The sequence below is a fragment of the Lepisosteus platostomus genome, chromosome 2, assembly GCF_059453375.1.
Source record: "Lepisosteus platostomus isolate fLepPlt1 chromosome 2, fLepPlt1.hap1, whole genome shotgun sequence".
NCBI classification, from domain to species: Eukaryota; Metazoa; Chordata; class Actinopteri; order Semionotiformes; family Lepisosteidae; genus Lepisosteus; species Lepisosteus platostomus.
The window spans coordinates 4326758-4349926 of NC_142612.1; the positions used below are offsets into that span (position 1 = coordinate 4326758).

Consider the following 23169-nt stretch of genomic DNA (forward strand, 5'->3'; position numbering starts at 1 on the left):
CCACACACCAGCTCTCTCTCAGTGGGCAGGAGAGCAGAGTGATGAAGCCAGATCAGAGATGGGGATTATTAGAGGGTCATGATTGGTAAAGGCTGTGGGAAAAATGTGGTAAGGACACTGGGCCTTTTGTTCCCTGATGGTTTTTAGATTCACAATTCAGATCTGAACTTAGACCTCCAGATACACTTTCCATCTTTTCTCTGCCATTTGTTGAAACATGGCACTGGAGGTAAAATGCATTATATGATGCTCAGCTCCTGGCCACTGAAAACTGCTTTTGAAGCTTTCTTGGTCTCTGCGGTAAGGGCTGTATCAACTCAGGCATTCCTACAGAAAGTAGAGCTGATATTTTGCATTAGAGACTTGCCTTGGACTCGTGACCTCGGTTAATAACACTGGAATATGCCCCCTGTGTCAGTGAAACCAGGTTCTTTATAGTCCGCTGCAGCAGTCCTCTGGCTTTGAAAGGACCCATTCTTTCTGCACACACTCCAAGCAGCCAAAGCACTCCAAGGCTGTTTCTGTAAAATTACACTCTGCAAATTGATCTGTTTCCCATTCTTCTTTAGAAACCTGACTTCAAACACAGTGAGGTCTTCTTGGAGAACAAGATAACAGTAGAATTCAATTACTCCGTGAATACTATGGATCCGTTTAATGCCATACAAAAAGAAAAAAAAAAGGAAAAGGAAAAATATAACACTTGATGTGTAGGATTTTAGGAATACATTTTAAATATCATCCTTTTATAACAATTATATTGAAGCATCAGACTGTTGTAGTCTAATATGTTTCATAACCATTTTATTGATGCAATCTTAGGACACAATTAACCTGGGAGCAGTTCAGAAGCAGATCTGGGTATGATAACACCTTCAAAGTGTCAAGTCAATCTGCGTAGTGGTTCCCATGACATGGCAGTCCGAATTCTAGTTAGGCACCCATTGTGGTTCATGCTATGCTACTGTATGTTATGTTATATGTGAACTATGCTGTCACCAGAATGATACCTAACTGGTGCGCAGTTAACTGACCAAAAAGTCATTGAACAGGAGCAGTTTGTGTGAGAGGTTATGTTTTACTAAAAAAGGTAAGTGACCTGTTGTGGGTGAAAAAATGATCATCTCAAGTTTGAATTCAATTAAGGCAGCAGCTCCCGAGAAAGAGGGCGTCTCTTCCTCTACTTGGGAGTCTTCAGTAAGTCAATACTCTAGTTGTTACTTTCGCTCCTTGTTTCACAAGTGTAACCCTCTCTGCTCCTGCCGGGATTTGATCCCCATTCCACAGTGCAGCACTACTCCCTAGACAGTGGATGACTCCACCAGGACAGGAAACCAGGTCCGCTGCCTTGGCAGAGGGCAGTGATGTCACTTCTGTAACAAGCTCAGTGCATGAAAGCAGCGAACTGCAGAAGCTATATGGTATCTACAGACAGGGTACGTTTATAAGATTTTCTGGTGGATGACATTTTATTTCTTAGATAGTGGTGCAGGTCAGACTAAAGGTTATCAATTATATAAAAAATTATACACATTTGCCAGACACTGATCTCTATTTTCAGCTTGCAAACTATCATTATAACTTTATAATACAGTATTGAATTTCCTGGTATGTTCAATAGCGAACACTTGCATGTTCTGGGGTTCCAGGGACTTTTACATTTGCTAATGTTGTGACAATAAGATCAATTGAATAAAAAGTGATCACATCCAAGGACGCAAAGCAAATGACTGATTGCTCGTGCAGTGAGAGTAAGGGTTTTGGCTAATCAAGTGTTTCGGCAAACAGCACTTACCTGACACAATCTGACACAAAGCAGCTACCTGTCAGGTCTTAGGAATACCTGAATTCTGCAATTCTAAAACTCCATTTTATGTTTACATATTTCTTACCATTGAAGAATCAAACAAACCCTACCTCACAGAAGCATCTCAAGAATAGGAAAGTATAAGTTTAAGAATGATTAGGAAATGTTCAATTTGTCAAATTAGCTTTCTATCATGAATACTTGGAATATCATGAATTCCAAGAGTATTCTTTAAATAGAGTAGAATATTGAGGTAGAAACTATAAATTGTTCAAATCACATACAGTATAATTTAAATATAAATGCAATTACATGCACAAATGCAATTCATATAGTACTGTATGACTGCACAGAGTACTGTACATTGTGTCTTTTCATGACTTGTATTGTGTATGTGAGTCTTTTTCTGCAGCCTCAGATGAATTGTTAGCAGAGAACTGTGTGATGCAAGCAACTTCCCTCTGATCCACCTATGTCATTCAAAGCCTAATCAGGTCAGGTGGCTGCTATGCAAAAATCCTTCATCATTTTACTCTTTGTTAACTCCCTTGTTGACTTTGCTGTATAGTTCATTGTTATGCAGGACTATAAAACTACATCTGATAACTTGATGCTTTGTGTTTTTCTTTTTTTATTTTACAGAAAGCACAGAGTGCTCAAACACTTTTGTCTGTCACAAAGCTCCAAGGAACTACCAGTAAGCCGATGAAAATATTCTTAGGAGTTTTAAAGTTTTAGATGCAGGAACTTTCATGAACTTCTTGTTTTGCTGAACTGGACAAACTTGAAGTTCAGTAGTTACAGATAAACTTCAACAACACAACTGTGACAAAGAGCCTTTATGGATGTTTGGATGTTTGACTTTAACTCACTTTGTTTGTGGGTTGATAGCTTGACCACATGGATGAGGTAGTTAGAACACGAGAAGACAACTAAGAGCACAGAAGCATATTTAACAAAACTTTATTAACCCTTACAATTTCTTGCATTAGGAATTATCTTTTTGCATACCCCAGCTTGCTCTCCATGAGACACACAGACAGGGAGAGAAGCCTGGGGTCAGAGTGCAGGGTCAGCCATTGTACAGCGCCCCTGGAGCAGTTGGGGTTAAGGGCCTTGCTCAGGGGCCCAACGGAGTAGGATTCCTCTGCCGGCTCCAGGATTTGAACCGGCAACCTCCCAGCCACAGGCACAGATCCTGAGCTACAGGGCCACCACTCCGCCCCCAGAGCTTACAGCACCTGGTATTCCCAGGCGGTCTCCCATCCAAGTACTAACCAGGCCCGACCCTACTCAGCTTCCGAGATCAGACGAGATTGGGCGTGTTCAGGGTGGTGTGGCCGTAGTGGTGTGGCTGTATGAATGATTGCTTGTGTTCACACCCTGATACTGATTTAATAAACTTAATTGGGACCAAAACATTATTTTGTTCAGGCTTCATTCACACTTCACTGACCAGCTAAGAAATGTCCAGGACTTTAATGTGTTGCTTCAATGTGATACAGATCATGATCTGCATCTACTGTACAATTTTCAAACACACACTCAAAATAAATAAAACATGACTGCAGTCAGAGCTAGACTTCACAGCAAACTCAAAACTGATATATTTACATTTTGACCCTACTATATGAAAATAGTTTAACATATATCCAGACTAAAAAAGAAACAACTTAAAGACGTTCAGGTGGGTAGCTGCGCCAGCATGCGTAGGCTGCAAAGGAACAGGTAATAGGTTTATTCCATACTGGAAAGAGAAGAAATTAAACACAACGTTTCGGCTGTGGAGCCTTTACACCCGAAGAAGGCTCCACAACTTAAAGAAATCATGTTTGAACTTGAATGCTGGCCTTCAATTTTTTCATAAAATAGGTCCATTACTTGGTGAGGTTTCCTAACACAATGTTCTTTTAACACAATTTTTAAATATCAAACACTAAGCTCACTCCCCCTGGCAAACAGGCCTGTGTAAATAGCAACATTAGTGCAAAGTGAAATGCAAATGCAACCCAACATCCTAAAAATCAGAAACACAAACACTTAACAAAAAAGGCCCACAGCGAGGACACGTATTGTTCTGCGCTGAGCAAAGACAGAACATCGATTCCACAGAAACCCTGTTGGGGTGGCTCTTTTTATGACACTGTTTTTCTTTCAGTCACTCAGGAGCAGTAAAAGGAGATGAGTCCAACTCCTAATGACTTTCTTCGAGCTGATGTGCAGAGTGAATGGAAAACTGCAGAGAAAGCTCCAAATTGCTGATAAATTACGGAGCTGCTGAGGCATGCCGGTACACGACTGCATTCATTAAGAAGCTTGTTTCTCAGGATGTTCACACTGAGTTTGCAGTCCCCCCCCTCCCCACCCGTTTGCTGAAGGGCTTTTGTACTGAATGTCAAAGAAAGCCGGCATGCCTACGAACGCTAACGCGCATTTTCCATCCCTACTGGAAAGCAAACAAGAGAAAAAAAAAAAGGAAGGTCTGACCCCCTCCACCAAACACACTTTATTTTTAAGTTCTCTGTAACAGTTGCTGCTTGTGAAGCTGAACAGCTGTGTTTGTGCAGAGAAAGCAAACAGAGCAGGGGAAATTAAATGAGTTGTTATGGGAGCGCAGTCGAGTGGTGGTTTTCCTTCGTTGAATTAACAATCTTCTACACCCTGATGTACAGTACATTAGCAAAACTAAAACTCTTCGTGGTCGTGCTGCAACCACACCCTGAGCCCCTGTAACTGACTGATAAATCCTGAGATCCTGAGAACTAATTACACAAAGGAAACTGATCTGCTCCCGGTGGCTAACGAAGAGCAAACACTCAGTTTCTTGCCACCCTGATGAATTTTAGTCAGTATTGTTCCTTCCACATCAAAACATGTCATGCTGATGCCAGCACCACCTGACAGGAATATCTTACAAATCAACTTGGGGTAGAAGCTCATGGAAAAAGGTCTTCATTTCAGTAGTCCCAAGAGCTAACATCAATAGGCAGCAAGTATAACATTATTTTATGTGATTAGAGCACAATTCATTCGCAAGTGGAAACTTGTGGAACTACATTTAAAACTGGGAACAGGAGGCATTTCTTTATCCAAGGGTCTGTGGGAATATGGAACAAGAAGCAGCTAGATGAGTTCCTTGGCTCAATTAACTACTAACTACCAAACTATATTAGGTAAGATTAGGCTTGTAATTTGTTTTATGTTATTATCCGTATTGTTTTGATTTAAGTTCCTAAAGGGCATGGATATTTCTGTATCGCAAGTGACATTATTAAACGTAGACATCTTCAAACAAGAAGATATTTCTGGAAAGGAATGATGTCTGTAATTAGGACTACGCTCATTTATAAACGTGTACAGAAGAGGGGAAAAGCTAAGGGAATTTAAATGAGTTTAAAGGCTCCTTTCTTTGTGAAATCAGAGCTGTGTGGATTGCTTTACAACAACTCAATAGCTTTGAAGTAAACTGCAAACAATTAATCATTTTCATTTACAGTAATATAAAGTAATCAACCGTTACAAGAATGCCTTCGAGCTGGCCTTCCAGGCTCACATCTGCAGTGGCGTAATTTATTTAGGACACACTCACTGAGTGGTTATAAGAGATGCTAGCACTCTTCACACAGGCTGAGCACAAACAATCAATTGAATTGGGGCTCACCCAGATTTACTGACTGCTTCTTAAACAATCAATGCTAATGGTCCATATTAAAGCACTCTTTATGACTGCCGATACATTAGAAAGGCTCAGCTATGAGACTGTTTCCCTTCAGGTCCATCAAACAATACAGCTAATGAATGGACCTTTCTGCCTCTACTACATTCTCCACTGATCACAGGTGCTCTTTTGAAATATAACAACAGTTAAGTCCGTAAAAAGGCTTTTGTTGTCTTATTACCTGAATAACATCCTTACAATACTGCTGCCAATGTCCTGTGATAAAATTATCCACTTTTCTTCAGACTTTCTTGTGTGTGCCCCATGTGCCCACCAGCACTTTTTCAGAATTAAAGTATGTATTTAAATAAATGTATTTACGAACTAACTGTTCTTGTCTTACCCAAAACAAACTAAAATAATTGGTCACTGTGTCCCTAACTAGCCATATGGCTTACAAATTCTTCAGCTTCCAGCAAGTTCATTTTATACTGTACTGTACGTTTGAGGCGATAGCAGATCCTACTGGATCAGATAGGAGATTGCCCAATTGCCCACTTTACACCCTGGACTTCAAACTCATTATTCTCAGAGTAATTGGTCTTTAATTATTAATATTACATGAGAATAAGTGGGATTCCTACAGAAAATATCCCACACCAAAGTTAGTAAGGCTAGGTTATTAACCATGGTGTCCTGGATGGATGAACTCCACTCTTGGTTTGGGCAATGTGACTCATCTCTCAAGCCTGATCTCCCTGATATGCTGTGATCTAATTGGCTTGTTGGAACATACAGGTTTCCTCAATTTACCTAGGTACTGTAGGAGGCGCAATTCAAAGGTAAGATAAGATCACTTTATTGGCCATATACAATTTCTTGCACTAGGAATTTGTCTTTTCGCATTCCCTAGCTTGCTCTCCATGAGATACACAGGCACACAGACAGGGAAAGAGGCTGGGGGTCAGAGCGCAGGGTCAGCCATTTACACAGCACCCCTGGAGCAGATGGGGTTAAGGGCCTCGCTCAGGGGCCCAACAGAGTAGGATTCCTCTGCCGGACACGGGATTTGAACCAGCAACAGGCACAGATCCTTAGCCACAGTGCCACCACTCTGGTGCGTGGAGTGGGTCCCCTCTTACAGTATGTGCACATGTGCTTTGGGGTGAAAGTGACTGGAAGTCAATATACACTGTAAATAGACCCAACCAGCCAGCCAACACAAGATCTCTGTGCTCTTTTTCTGTATACCTGACTCATAAAGCAAACTACAAAAAAGAATAACTGCTAGTCGATTGAGGGAATTAAATAGCTGTTAATTAGTTCGGCTTTATACTGAAACAAGAATAATTATTTGTGCTAAAAAAGCTCATAGGGGTGAGTTTAAAAAAATATTTTTATTCTGCTCTGTTGGTACACAACAGTGCCTCTTCATTGAACCAGTCATAAATCCCATCCTAGGACGCATATCTTGAATTGACGAATTAATTTCTAAAGTAATGAAATAATGTGATAGCATAATTAGGAATGGTGTGAATGATAATGATTAATTCAGGTTGGGGGATCAGCCACAAACTTGATAAAATGTCAAATGGCCATCTTCCTTCTGTGTCTCAGCGGCAGCAAAAAGTTAATTACAGTTGCTGAGTGAAAAAAGCTAAGATTTGCCTAATAGCTTTTTCCTGCATTAAATTACGAGACTGCATTGGCTCAAAATATATTAAAACACAATTATACCAGAATAATTGCAAGAAACTGGAGCCTGAACATTAATATATATTATATGAAATAAATACTTGTGTGGACTTGTATTCATAGAAATACATTAATGTATATATGTGGATGGACACACTGATTTGAAATAAGGATTTTCTTTAAATTGCTTAATCTACCAAGAATTAAGTTTGTATGGCACAGAGACCTGTTCTGCTAACTAATGTGAGATGTTTGGAATTTGACAGGAGGCTCAAGTCTGAAACTAATTTAATGCTCCTGTGATTCTTTCTCAACTGTAAATCACAGATGCTCTTCATTATTTTCTTTCTCACATTAATATCCTTATTTGTAATAATAATAATAATAATAATAATAATAATAATAATAATAATAATAATAATAATAATTGCTTACACTTACACAGCCTCCACCATAATAGAAAAGGCTGTATGTTATATAATTTTTATTAGGTCCAAACACAATACTATGACATCATGATCATTATGAATAATCATTATGAATGTCTTCATGCTTCAAACAAATAAGTATAAGCCCTTACAGATTCTTGTGTTTCAAAATTCTGGAAGGAACTACTTTTCTTTCTTTGAACTCAGAAAATTATTGTAAATGTGTTGTAGCTACAGTACGCACTACCATCAGTGTTACAACTGCAAATAAAATACCCTTAAACACTTTAGATGATCAAACTGTAATTGAAGTAATGACATAAACACTGTATGCTTAAGACAACTGCAAGTCCTTTTAACAGTGAAAGGGGTGTCAGGTAAAATTAAATGCCAGTGAATTCTTTGTAAATATAATACATAAACTCTTCATTCACTGTTTCATTCAGTGGTGAAGTTAGTTGCTACGTACTTTCAACTCTCTGAAAAGGTCAGATAATTATCCAACAATTACACTTTTACATTTTTCACCCACTAACCACATGCAAAAAATATTGAATACAAAGTAAACCTACTCATTTGACAGCAACTTGAATGATTAAAATCCATTTTTGGCTGACTGAATCTGGAAAAATGGCCAAGCTGATGGTTTGGTTAAAACATAAGACAGACTATGACAGAGATCTCCAACCCTGAACCTGGAGAGCTTCAATCACCAGTTTCTAAAGATATGGGAACAATTTTATTGTGATCAATTAAACAGGTGATTTATTAAGTAATTTTAGAGATCATTCAGGACTAAATCTAAGTACTCTTCAGGGATCCGAGTTCTCTCAATTAAACAAATTACTTGCTTGATTCGTCAATAGGTGTTGTCAATCTTTAAAGAGAAGTGACTTATAAGACTAATTAGACTGGGGCTCTCCAGGACCAGGCTTGGAGTCTATGAAATTGCTTAAATTTTTACACCTCAGTTATATTCAAGACCTTTTGCAGGTATGGATGGCATGATTCTATTTTCTGCATTTCTGTGTTCGTAGACTTCAAACATTTGGATATAAGTTTCAAAACAGTTCCAAGGAGTATTTTGTACTTCCACTTTTTAAAATACGTTAAAACAAAAACATAAAATATGTAACATTTTTCCTTGGATTTTTTTAAACCAGTGGGGCATTTTAACACAGTAGTTCTAAAACTGTTTTGCGTTCAAGGTCCACTGATGCTTTCTGAAACGGTTCTGCATCTTAAAAAAATGACAGAGAAAACAATAAAAAAACTAAAGCATGAAAGTGTCACCATAATGTGGTATTTGGCTTCAAGGTATAAAGGGGAACCACTACAATAAGGTGGTGATGTCAGTAATAAAGTCCAGCCTCAGATATGTGATAATATCGCCCTCTGCTGGTCACTGTGTTCGGGGCATTTATAAGAATGCTATCTGTTAACACTAATATTTTTGTAAAGGAAAAAGTGTTTCTCTTATTACCTTAGACTATGAGGAGCTACACACACAGTGATGAACAACTGCTGTATGTGACACTGCAGCCATTCCTTTAGTTTTTATAAACTCATCTGGCTTAGTCTGGTCCACAGGGTTCCCTGCATCTCAGGACTCTTCTGTGGTTTGAAATCCAGTTGCATACTAAGGCTTTGATTAATTTTTGTAGCTAATTAGAAATGATGGCCTTTACTTGCCAGAATTATATTAATTTTAAAAAGTTTTTTTTTTTCTCAGCCTTTTAAAAAAGATCTTGTAAAAAAGAGATACAACTTCAAACATAGGACGCAGTTGTATTACAAAGAGAGAAGATTAAAATTAAACACCGAACCACACAATGCATTCTGTTCAAGTGGCAAGGACAGCAAGTATCAGGCAACTTTAGCAGCATTTCATCTCTGAGGTGCTTGGACTTTAATTACAACTTTATCAGTGGAAGAGAAGAAATTAAAGACACAGATTCCTCTCAGATTGATTATGGATAAAGGATTATAAAGTGACAGTTGTTTAGAAGTGGTGCAAAACTAATTAAATTCATTAATTAGGTTTCACGATTAATCATTTTAAGCCAAGATAGTAATCAGTTTTTCTTTAATGTGTATCAATTGCACATACAGTATGTGTAAATGTTTACACATCCACAACTTATACTGAAGGAGAAAATATACACATCTCTCGCTCATGGAGTTTCTTCCTCTGTAAATGACTGTCTATTAAGATTGGAAATTAAATGGAATTATGTCTTAGAATGTTAAGTTATAAACGTTTTTGATTTATTTATTGCTGGTACTTTTGATCCCCCCCAAAACCCTACTTAAACTTGTTTTTAAAGATGCCCAGGGGAGTCAGCTTCTAAAGTGTGCTTGGATAGTTTGTTCCAATGAACCGCAATACTCGGTGTCAAGAAGTGATTCCTAAATACATTTTTGTTCATATTTTATTGAAAGAATAATAAATAAGGACAAGTGTTGGATTCAATTACTTTCACTTTGATTTTTAAATGAATATTTAAACAATTTAAAATGCCTTGCAGAATAAGGTTAAGTACACATTCTAACTGTTATCTAATACGATCCTTTTTCTTTTTCTTTTTTAATGAAAGTATAAAGGAAATTAGACTCATCCACTGATTACACGTATGGAGATACAGTAACAAAAGTGGTTTCTTTTTAGCTTTCATGAATAGCTAAAAACAGACCACATCGTTCACTACGTCAGAGGTCACAGTCACTAGCTCTGTGGCCAGTACCTCGGCACTAGAGCACTGGACATTTCGGGAAAGGGAATTGGAGCAGAACTGTTCAGGATTCAAGGCAGGAAGGTGTGTCATATTCATGAACAGAAAACAGAGAGCAGATAAAAACCTTCAAAGGCTGCCCCACACCTCTCTACCTCTACTACATGGCTAGGGAAAATATTCTGAGTGGGTTGATCTACAGTGGCCAATATGGTAAAAGGCAATAGCTTTTAAACTGGAACATTATAACCTCAACAGCTTCACTTGGAAGGGCAGCACAAGAGGCACATTGCAGGCACAGGGCTTAGTGCTGCTGTGGCTCCTGTGCCAGAGTCTTGGGTTTAATTCTGGCCTTGAGCACCTCTTCATATGGTGCTTGCTCATTCTCCCTGTCTTCATGCTGGAATTTCTTCTTCTCCGAGTGCTCTGTTTTTTTCCCACCTCCCAGAGGCATGCGGATTAGCTTTGAGTGCCCATGTAGGGACCCTGAGAGAGGGGTTGGAAAGCTGTTCCCTTGTATGAGCACTACTAGTTACATCCTACTGCGACTGAAAAAGAACAAAATGAGCATTTGCGTGCCATAAGGTCATTCACTTGGCCATCCTGCAGCCATATCATCCTGCAACTCACCACTGGCAGCCCCACTGGAGCTCAGCAGGGGTGAGCCTGGTCAGTACCTGCAGGAGAGACCTCCTGGGAAAAACTAAAGTTGCTGCTGGAAGAGATGTTAGTGGGGCCAGTAGGGGGCGCTCACCCTGCGATCCATGTGGGTCCTAATGCCCCAGTATAGTGATGGGGACACTATACTATAAAAAGGCAGCATCCAAAAACCAAGGTCCTGACTCTCTGTGATCATGAAAAATCCCAGGACGTTTCTTAAAAAGAGTAGGTATGTCATCCCAGTGTTCTGGCCAAATTTCCCCCTGCCCCAAATTTCCCCCACCTGAAACAGAGTTCAGGTGGGGAGCTGCATCAGCATGCATAGGCTGCAAAGAAACAAGTATTAGGTTTATTCCATGATGAAAAGGGAAGAAAAGAAAACACAACGTTTCGTCTGTGGAGCCTTCTCACACTAGAAGAAGCCTCCAAGGCCGAAACGTTGTTTTTTCTTTCTTCTCTTTTCAGCATGGAATAAATCTATTGTAACGAACAGTTCTTTCCGGACCCTATGCGGACGACACAATCCGACGAGGTGGGGAAACACTGGGGAAACGTCATGCAGGAATACGGGGCTGAAGACAGGGGGGCGTGTCCAAGGTGCCCTGGTGCACGGGGGAGGTGTGGCCGAGGCGAACAATCCAAAAGAATAATCCTTAGAGAATTTCCAAAACACAAGGGTAAGTCCAAAACCAGGAGATCCATCAGAACGCGGAATTAAAACACGAAGGCCGGGTCGGAACCGGCGGACAGGGAACAGGAACGGGAACCGAGGTTAAAACCTTAACGGGACCAGGCGCTTCCAGGTCCCGGACTCGCACGATACGGAAATCAGATGTAGAGCCCGGATGAGCGTCAGCGCCTGGCTTTTAAGGTGGGGTGGGAATAGGGATCAGGTGCATAGAATAAAGTCTCACGTGAAAGGGCTGGAGCACCCTTAAGGAGGGGGAACTATAATCGTGACACCTATTACTTGTTCCTTTGTTGCTTATCTCCTACAGAGTGTGTCTCTGGTCACCACACTGGGGCTTTGCTTAGGAAAGTTGTGCTCTGGAGTAAAGAGCACCATTTACTTGTCTTCCTTCGATCTCCAGTACCAATGGTGAGGCCCACTGATCTGTTAGGTTCTACAAATGATTCAATTATTGTGCTATAAAATGAGGGAAATGATGATTATTTCAGAAAGGTACTATATATCATTGGATTTTAAAAGTCTCAGGCTTAATACAACTACAACACCTGCAGTCAGCCTGGCATTCCAATGAAATTGTGCTGGCCTCTGCACGTGTCTGTTGCATTCACTTTGAGGATCATAGCCCCTGGCAATTAATGCATGTTGATGAACTGCAACTGTAACCAGCTGATTCATAGGTTAGCAATGCATAATAACATTTCACAATAGTTTTCTACATGTCTTGAGAACAAATGAATAATAAAGAATAAAGTTAGTAAAATGTATCCTGTGTTCCAACTAGTTCAGAACTAGTTCACTCTTTTCTGTCAGATGCCAGTTTCTGCAGGAGTTTAACTCCAGAGATGAAAACTGATAGTACCTGCATGACCCATTCATTTCTATACCCCTATACCTGGATCTTGGGTACTAGCTGCCAAGAAACAAGCAAAATATCTACAGTACAGAAACTTAGCAGGGGCAGTGACAATAATAAATAGACCAACAATTCATAAAAACACAAAATGCAAAACCCTAAGATCTCCAGAGCGATTAAAGAAACCCATCTTTGCATAAGATATTTCCAGTCCCGTATTTTTCTGCACATGAAACAGTTAGCTCAGTTTGCACTGGCACATGGAGGATTGCCATCAAAGTCAATATTGTACACGAGCGTTTTCTATAAAGTAAAGCATGCATACCAACATGGGCACAATTTAAATGACACATTGAAATGTCCTTTTGCCCTAAGAAGGAATTTTCAGTGGAGTAAATCATATGACAAATGATGCACTAAGGTATTGGCATCTTAGCCCATTGCAAAATAATGGTAATGTGTGAGAATAATGTTATGATGTTGATTGCAGTTCTTGAGATCCTGATTATGTTAATTTTTATGTCACCCCTTGATATTTTTACATTTAAATTGATTAAAGCAGCAGCTTCAATGTGTAATTACCTAGGTAGAATTACACAAGTGAAAGTCTCAAATGGTATAAATATAAGGTAACACCCTTGTGCTGCTTGATCCTCAGAAAGTGAGCATTAGGTAACAAGATCGTTGATGGACTTTAAACGTCTGTATTATTATCTACAGTGTCTGAGCCATTTTTAAATAGTACCCAAGGCTTATGATATCTTGTAACATACTGTATCTGCTCTAATCTTATTTGTTTAAAGTCTGCTTCAACCAAGGTCATTCCTTAAAGTAGTTATTTGAGTAAATGAGTCAGTTTTAAAAAATAAACATTATAAACATAATTCAATGAAAAGGCTCATATTGTTATATTTTACCTGGTTATTAAAAATCAAGCAACAAATTGTTCGATTTCCATACTTTGGGGCCAAGATTGTTTTTAATGTACTGTATATAGGATGACCTGTAATTCAATGAGAGAAACTTACTTTCACAAGGTAGCTGAGCTTCAAAACAATCTCTTCTTTCATTGAATTTTCAAAAACATAAAACTACAGTATGTACACTACATACTGTACCCTACAGTGTGCCACATACACTACAGTATATCCAATAAAGCAGTGGGCTTCCTCCATACGCAGCAAAATGAATTCAACAGAGCACCAAGGAACAGATTCATTTTCACCATCTATTGACAAAGTTCATGTTAATATCTTCATTGTAACAACGTAAATCATTTGTAACCTAAAATGAAACCTGCAGTGTTTCTAAAGCAGCTGACCAAAAAATCAAAAATCAAATCAAATCAAAGTTTATTTATCCAATTCACAACACTACAGCGTGCAGCAGTAGTTGCTAACAATGAAATGTCTTTTCAGCGAGCTAAGAACGCCTACCCCTCTTCCTATGACACTGTCTTCTTCCCAGTACAGGTACAGGTGAGACACCACAGTCCAGATAGTCGGCAGTAATTATTGGTGTCAGCCATATATCTATTATTTATATTTTTTTTACTTTAAAGAAACCTGCTGTATCTATTCCATGAAGGTTTTTCCATGCAAATGTTTGAAAATAAAAAGTTTGCTTCTTTGAATTTACAATTTTGACAATTTAACAATGGCCCTGCATTTGTGCTTCTTTTTAACCTTTTTCACTTAAGATGAAGTGTTTACTACGACATCATGCTCCAGAATGTGAATACTGTCATCTGCACTAGTGAAATGATATCCTGTGTTTATACAGTTATGAATCTTTTGTATTATGTGGATAATATGCAACTGCAAGTCTGTGAAAACAGAAATAAGGTGTAGTGAAGAATGACATATATTTTGGCATTGCGATAACATCACAGTACTCTGAGACCAGAAGAATGTCATGTTACTGATGTGCAAAAAATGTGTAACCCAGACACAAATATATACAGTATAAAGATATAGAATATAAAATATTTTAATTCACGTGCGGCTGCTTACAGAAGGATGAAACCTTTGGGATCATCAAAACAATTTTTTTCATCTTTGGAGAATGGTGTATTGCTTTATGGCTCGAAAAATATTTCCTCATGATTTCTTTAGCTCTTTCACAAGATATGATCTTAGGTTATTAGGTTGATTTTTCAGCTTCTCCTCTTTTTGCTGACACTTAATGTTCCTGATATCCATCTCTGCCTTTTCTTATCCTACAATTCAGAATTTGTCATCACTGGAATCCAAAACACAGGGAAAATTGCCAAAGGAAATGTTAGATTCCCACTCTGAACCATATGGAAGCAGGTCATTACTGGAGTAAACCAGCTCCTTAGAAAGAGTAGTTCACATAACTCAGCATAAGTGAGGATGAGTGTTAGGATACTAACTATTAAGACAAATAACAGTCTGAATTATTTCAGTAAAGAAAAACCCTACAGTACAATGGACTTGTGATGTTGTTATGATAAAATACTTTATATTTTATGTTTTTAAAATACAAACAAATCTCAGAAACATTTAGGCATGCTCTGTGCATAAGAGAGGAACTTATTGTCCTTAAATGCTCCGATCCTTTCAGGGTATGTAATAAATCAAAAGGTCAGTCCCAGTGCTAAAATCAAATTGGTAAAAGGTCATTAGTTTAGGAAAAGGAAGAGAGAAGAAAAAATCTGAAAGTAGGTGTAGAAAGCATACTGCTTTGACTGGTGCCCCATACAGAAGGAAAAATATACATTCTAACCTCTGACGTCCCGGGAAACAGACTAAGACAGTCTGTGATGTGTGAAGGGATGTGGCATCCCCTCTGTGGAAAACCACTTTGTTACATTCATAATCATTTTAAGGACCTTTTGCTGTTTTTGTTTATCTTAATTTTTTCTTAGACAAGTTGACACCCATGTTCATTAGCAGTTTTATTTGGAATGTGTTGTTCAGTATGTTTCTCCACTTGCTGCTTAAATTGCACTTTTGGGGATAAATAAAGTATTTGAATTGAACACCTTCAAAAGACTGGCTTCTAATTCTATTTGCATTGCAACAATCATGGCACCAACAGGCTCTCTTTCATAACACAGTTTGGTGTCTCATATCACTTCACTGAAACTACTGGGTAGGATTAAAGCACAAATTTGTTATCAGACAATACCCTTGTAGAAATGCATCACTCCACAACTGAAGAAGGTTCACCAGCTGAAACGGATGTTGTTTTTCTTTCTACTTTTTTAGCATGAAATTAATGTTTACTTGTTCCTTTTACATTACTGTAAAACAATAAAAAAGGATAAAACTAAACTTTGAAGGGAAAATGCAATGGACGTGAGAATTTGAATTGCTTATGTTAAAGCAGGAATTTTTCTTTAAATCTCTACCATTCATTTACACGACTCCCTGATTCCCAACAAAAATGAGAACAGTTATTTAAGATAAAAATATTCTTTATATGGAAATTGCACGGCAAAATAAATGACATAAATGTTTAAATAAACAGGTTTTTTAATCAGCAATTATAGATTAAAAAGAAGACAATCAGTGGGAAGTGCTTGTTCATCTCTGAAAAGCAGCAGAAAACTAATTAGTCACATCTAATTTAACCAACGAAGGAATCCAAAAATCCGAGAACAGAAAGTTTTTTTTGATACACACATATTTAACTATTAAAATTACAGATAATCTTCAAAGCAACACAGGATAAAAAGGCGTGTGAATAAACTGCCACTTTATTGGCAATATGTGTTTTTATCATCATTTTTTCATGAAAGAAAACCATCTGACGTACTGTATTTGGTTAATTCCTCACACTTGTGGCAGTCCCTGCCTGCTATTCTAAAATCCACTTCCCCTCACCACATTTACAGTATGGCAGTCTTACAGTATGGCCACCAAGACACTTTGCAGTTCTGAACCCTTTTAAGTAGAAAGTCAACAGGTGATGACTTGCGCACACTGGCAAAGCAGAGAGGAAGCGAAGCTTCAGCAGCAGTGACTCACCTGTAGGAGCTCCCAGCGAGTGTTGAGATCTTCCACTCTGCTGAGGTTGAATTGAGAAAGCTGGACGTCTGGGGGGCCGAAGAGCGAGGCCAGGTCATTCACCTGTGTGACATTCTCTTTGATGGGTGCCACCTCCGCTCGAAATGCCTGAGGAAACACAAAACAGCTTGCTTACTGATTTAAGCGACGACATAAATGAGTCCGTTCAGCTCACCTGGCTTGTTTGGTTGCTTGAAGCTCATTGATTCAAAGACCTCATTCAGCCAGCTTTGTTTTTTGACAGAAGCCAGGGAATCAGTTTTGACAGCACATTAAAAAATACTTTCTATGGCTTTTTATTTCAACATGGCATAGATCATGTGTTCTATACCCTCACAACGCTTTGTGCAAAAAGTTCCACCTGCACTCAGTTTTACTGTACCGTATGTCCCTGTGGTTTCCACTTCAATTCTCTCCCTGGTTAGTGTTTGACTGGGGTGACTTTGTCACTGACTTTAAGTTTTTTGAATCATTGAATCAGGTCACTTCCTTGCCTTTGCGCCTGGGAATGTATCTGGTTGCTCTTCTCTGGAATGATTCCAAAGCACCGCTATCGATAGCTGGCCGAGTTGATTCAGTGTCCTCAAATACTGTCTAATTCAACAAAGAATCTGGGCAGACAGATTATGCTGAAGCAGCAGTATTCCTAATAGATGGACACGTGGAAGCATTTGGTTACATTTCTGTTTGATTTGTCAAAATTTTTGTTTGATTTCTCAGCTGCCATATCACCCTGAAACTCACAGCTGGCAGCCCACTGAAGCTCAGCAGGTGTGAGCCTGGTCAGTACCTGGATGGGAGACTCCTCGGAAAAACTAAGGTTGCTGCTGGAAGAGGTGTTAGTGGGGCCAGTAGGGGGCTCTCACCCTGCGGTCTGTGTGGGTCCTAATGCCCCAGTATAGTGATGGGGACACTATACTGTAATCAGGTGCTGTCCTTCAGATGAAATGTAAAACCGAGGTCCTGACTCTCCGTGGTCATTAAAAATCCCAGGGCATTTCTCGAAAAGAGTAGGGATGTAACCCTGGCGTCCTGGCCAAATTTCCCATTGGCCTTTACCAATCATGGCCTCCTAATAATCCCCATCTATGAATTGGCTTCATCACTCTGCTTTCCTCCCCACTGATAGCTGATGTGTGGGGAGTGTTCTGGCGCACTATTGCTGCCGTCGCATCATCCAGGTGGGGCTGCACATTGGTGGTGGTGGAGGGGAGTCCCCATTACCTGTAAAGCGCTTTAAGTGGAATGTCCAGAAAAGCGCTATATAAGTGTAAGCAATTATTATTATTATAAAGACGTGTTACTTGTTTGAAAAAGATAAGATTAGCTCAATTCTGTTGCCTGCAATGGTTAATCTGAAATGCATCTTGTTAAATACTTTCTAGATCCATATGAGTCCATATTAATCATGCAAAGATTCAGTAATTCATTGGCTTGATGTGCGTGCAAATTTACATTTACCAAGTGCTTTGGATCTAACCTATTTTACTGAGCTAAATGAATTTAACTGCACATTTGAGGGTGACTAACCTAATCAGTTATTAGGCTAAGGTGATTCACTTATCACTTCCTCTTATGCCCTAAAGGCATCCAGGTGTTGCCACTTGCTACTATTTCTATCGTACTACTCTGAATTATTTCATGGGATATCTTGACAGGACTGTCAAGTCAGAAGAGAATTTCCATTGTAAACTTCGTACTGTGCGATCTCTTGATGACGCCAAAAAATCTTAATGACAGCAAACAAGTGTGAAAACTACCCAGCATGAACCCAAGGAAAGATGCTGTTGAAAATACCAAACACTGTAGCCCTATGCCGTCTTTGCTGTGATGTTCATAAAGCACATCCACAGTCTCATCTGTGGCACAATATCTGGTTTCTGAAGTTGTGTGCAACCTACTGCGACAGTTGCATCTGTTCCCTCTCCAGAAGTTTGGAAGAGCTTTTTGTTCCAAGTCTGGCCTGTTTTCTTTCACTGTGGCTAAGCTACTAACACTACTGGTTTCAAATTGCAGAGCAGGGCATGCAAAGGCCTGTATTCTCATCAAGAATTTGAGACCTAATTTAAAACCGTTGCTTATCTTGTTTATTTACATACCCACTAGACAAAGGCATCAAATGAAAAAAAAACAATATAAGGCAGTAATAATATCTAATTAAACAGGGGTATCATAGTCACATCCTTGAAACGTTTAGAGGCATAGATGGAATGCAGCAAAAATGATGGCAAACCCACAATTGCAAAGTAGTGCAGGGGTATTTATTATGAATTATTAAGTCCACACCCAAAAAAAAAACCAGTGAAAAATACAAACTAACCAAGGGAAAAACACAAAACTATAGTACAATAATATATACATTGATTTAAAAAAATAGATTGGTATAGGCAGCTCCTATTCTGTACTACATCATCCAGGTGGGGCTGCACACTGGTGGTGGAGGGGAACCCCATTACCTGTAAAGCACTTTGAGTGGAGTGTCCAGAAAAGCACTATATAAGTGTAAGCTATTATTATTATTATTATTATTATTATTATTATTATTATTATTATTATTACTACTACTACTACTACTACTACTACTGTACCAACTTCCTCCTATCTCTCTTCTCACATCTCCCTTTCCTACGTTAAACTCCTCCCCCTAGAATATTCCACTATAAAGCAAAAAAATAATTCTACAAAATAATAATCAGAATTCTGATTTACACAACAAACATATTATTAACAAAAATAAAGTGCCATTACACTTTTTACGTACATAAATATTTTTAGGAAAATACTACCCTCTCTTAGTGGTATCTTCTTACAAATTGATCCACGCGTGCGCAACCGTGGAACAGGCGCTACTAAGCCGGCCCCTGTAGTGAATGTTTAACTTTGACCATACGCGAGCAACGTACGTGTGTGTGTGTGTGAGAGCTAGCCAGCCAGCCAGCGAGCAAGGCTATCCCCGGAATTACAGACTAAATACGGTTTGTTTACGTTTGAAACCACAGTTATTGCCCCTTGGATAGTGAAATGTTTGCGTATGTGTCTGTGTACATGTGAATACCTCACGAATGCCAGGTGACTTGCAATCGGAGTCTCCACTCACAAGGGACTAGGGATTACATTCATACATGACTGAAACGCTAAGTTAAAAAAAACTCATATCTGAAAGCAGTGTGACAAGCTCAGGAACAGATCTCATCATAGACTAAGCACACATTTTCGTTTATCCTGGTAGCGTTTTAGTTAAATCTGTAACAGACATTAACATATTGATTCCCAAATGAGTGATTTTAAGGATCATCAAAAAAAAAAAGCTGGAAAGCGTGAAATTATTATTTTCTCTTTAATAGTAAATTCAAGTTTGTTTGTCATTCCAGCCATATACAAGTGAAATGTCAATTCTCCTGGTCCTTAAATAGTGCACAGCTTGTAGGGAACTAGCAAAATGTCATGCTAAGTATTATAGGTTCCATTTTTGGTACACTGAGAAAACCAAAAAAAGGTTAATTTGTTTCAAGTGGCTAACTTGTCCTGTCTAATTCACAGCACAGTATATTTATCATTAGTTACGTATTTCCATTTTGGAGCACAAAGTAATGAAATGTCTTCTGCTGTGGGCAAAGTTAAGCTCTTCTATAAACACAATGGTTTTACATCTGCTGTGCCCTTTAATATTTAGCAGCTGTGGCTTACAGTGTTCTGGGTCCTTTAATATTGAGCAGCTACTGCTTATATTTTAAATGCCAGTGCCTTTTACAGTACAGCATACAGTGTTGTAAAGGAGACTTGTGCAGGTTCATGCCCATATTCTGGACTAGTGGCAATTGTAACTGTAAAGAAAATATGTAATATGCACTTCCTGTTGCCAAGTCCCACTATCTGTGGTCATACCTTCCTAGTGGGATCTTTTTCAGTGAGGTCTGATATGAAAAATGAGTCCATGAGTTGTTATTCTCATTAATAAACCACACTGCTAGCCAAAGTGTTTCAGGGGTTTATAGCACTGGCACTGCATCTCACTGCTGTGGGATGTTAAGTCTGTCATACTGGTACATATTTCTTGCTCAGAGGAGTGTACAAAAACTCTGTTGGAGAAGTACAGTAGCATTTCTGCCTTTTCAAGAATCTAGATACTCCAAGTGACACTGCTTGATTGTACCTGTTGTGCTGCTAAGCTGGGCTGATGAGGCAGATGAATGGGAAAACCTACAAATGTCCTGGATTCTCCTGCCCAAGACAGCTAATTATGCAGTGTCATAGTTAATTAGATTTCAGAGCCTTTGGATATGGATCACAAAGTGTGTGATAATTATTAAGGAAAAGTTTATGAAAGATGAATGCTACTGTAAATGCCATGTATTTCAAAAATCCTTGAGAAATTCCTATGAATGGCTCTGTCATTTGAAAAACAAATTTACATTTTCTTAACATATTTTGGCCATATTGGAAAAAGACAATGTTATTGTTATACATGATCGACATTACTTTCTATAGCTGTGATGATTCAAGATCCAAATAGTCTAACAAACAGTGTCCGTAAATCTTGCATTGAGCAATTGTCATGTGCAAGAAGTTTGCTACTTCTGACTTCCGACATCTGCAATCAACAGGGAACAATGTTCTTGTTTTCATGTAATGGAACCATTGTGTCAGCTGAGATTTCCTCAGTGTGTATACATTTTATTTTGCATCTCATTGGCATACCAAGAAAGAGATAATTATTTCTTGACAAATGTGTGAGGATTTGCCATTTTATAGCACTTTGACCATTCAACTGGTGTTTTCTTTTGCTAGCCAGGTGTGACACAGGAGGGGGAGGTCAGTCCAGGAACAGGACCTATGAAGCTCACTGGATGACTTTGTGCCCCTTGCTGACCAGAAGAAACAGCATGCCCTCAGTGCAAACTTGATGACATCACAATAGTCAGGGATGTGAGGGGCCAGAAGTCGGAATGGCTTTCAGGAGTTATTCCCTAAGGGTGTGGAGAAAAAAGCAATATCTTGTGCAGGGAGTTCCACATCAAATTCAATTCACAGCCAGTGCTTACTCAGGGGGCAGAGAGGGGCCAGATTAGAAACTCAAAACATGATTACTTCCATTCCTTTTACTCTTCCTATTAAAATGCAAACATCTGCAAATCAAGAACTATAAACCTCCAAAGGCATTAGGAAAGGAAGCCAGGCTGTTATCAGTGCAGACCATGTAAAAATTAATATAAGGGAATCCTGAAAGCTGTTGTAATAGGCTGTAAATTACACAGAATTGAATTTGTCTAGAATCAGCATGCTCAGTGTGCTGTTCTGTAAAAAGAAAACAAGACTTAGGAATATGGAAAGAGTCGTGAATAAATAACAGTCAAATTAGATCTAAACAGTGGCTACAGAATTAGTGAACTATGAAAATAAGCTTTGCTCTGTGCATAAGAGGTTGTTACACTTAACAACTTCCTTGGCTTTTAGATGAGAACAATTGCGTGTATCTTGGGTATCTCATTGAAAGCTGTTAATTGCTAAATAGATCTTAAGCTGATCCAATTCATGCTTTGCTAGCAGAAAACAAGCAATTCTGTAATTGTGGAATCATTACTAAGGATATTAGTGTAGGTTTTAAAACAAAAACACATTTTGCATAGCAATATTATATCTTGCTTTACATTGGATGCAGTTATAACATTTGATTGCAGTTTCTTATTTGTATGTCATATTGCATCTCAAACAGTAATCTGTTTAAGGTTAATATTATCTAAGATAATAATAACCTTTAATTTATATATTGAGTTAAATAAACTGTACATCAGTTCTGCAGAATAAAAGTCTAACAAAAGAGTTTAAAACAGTAAATTAAGTAGAATTAAAGATAGAAGTTTTTTTTAACATAATCAAATAGCAAGGCAGGGTGGGTTGCATTAACATAAACTTAAGTGGAAACATTAAAGTTTGTAGTCAGCATGCAATGAAAGTTTTTACTATGCCTATATCTGACCCAATAGTAACATACAGAATTGGACCAAGTAGAGAACCTTGTGGGACGACAGATGTGTGAGCCCACACTGATGTGGAAATAGTAGAACAATAACTGATTTGAACAAATGGTTATCTATCAGTTAGATAACATTGAAACCACAACAGACAGATCCAGTAAAACCAATAACAGCTCTGATGTGATCAATAGTATCAAAGACAGCTCTAAGGCCCAACACAACAAGATAGGACAGCAAAAAACAGAGTCAGTAGTCAGCAGTCATTGGAAGACTATTAGTAAAACAAATGAGTTGTTTCTGTATTGTGCATTGATCTGAACCCAGACTGAAAGAGTTTATAGCGTTTATTTGCAGTTAAGTAAGCTTGTAACTACACAGCAACTTATCAATCCTCTTCAGTTACAAACCCAGGTATTATTTGAAACCCATCACATTAAAATTTCCTCACTAATCAATATACAATGAGATGCCAAAAATGTTCTCTTCAATAAAAAAAAAAGTTGGCCTTACTTTAAAAGCAAAGAATGCTATTGCAGTAGCCTAGTATGTCAAACTCTGAAAGTTAACATTCTTGTTAGGGCTATGTTTTCTAATCCAAACGGACCGTGTTGTTGGAGGAAGGGGTTTTAGTTCCTA

General features: G+C 38.6%; 1 protein-coding gene and 1 pseudogene across 13 annotated transcripts in view; both read right to left on the minus strand.

The window, feature by feature from the left end:
• The window catches only part of dmd (dystrophin), a 728682-nt gene that overhangs the window by 111108 nt on the left and 594405 nt on the right, over positions 1 to 23169 (minus strand). For all 13 annotated transcript variants that reach the window (XM_088646795.1, XM_088646880.1, XM_088646889.1 and 10 more), the window contains one exon: positions 16520 to 16666. In XM_088646795.1, the coding sequence (XP_088502921.1) occupies positions 16520 to 16666 (147 nt within the window). The remainder of the gene's footprint in view (positions 1 to 16519; positions 16667 to 23169) is intronic.
• On the minus strand, positions 3037 to 3155 carry LOC148675753 (5S ribosomal RNA; annotated as a pseudogene).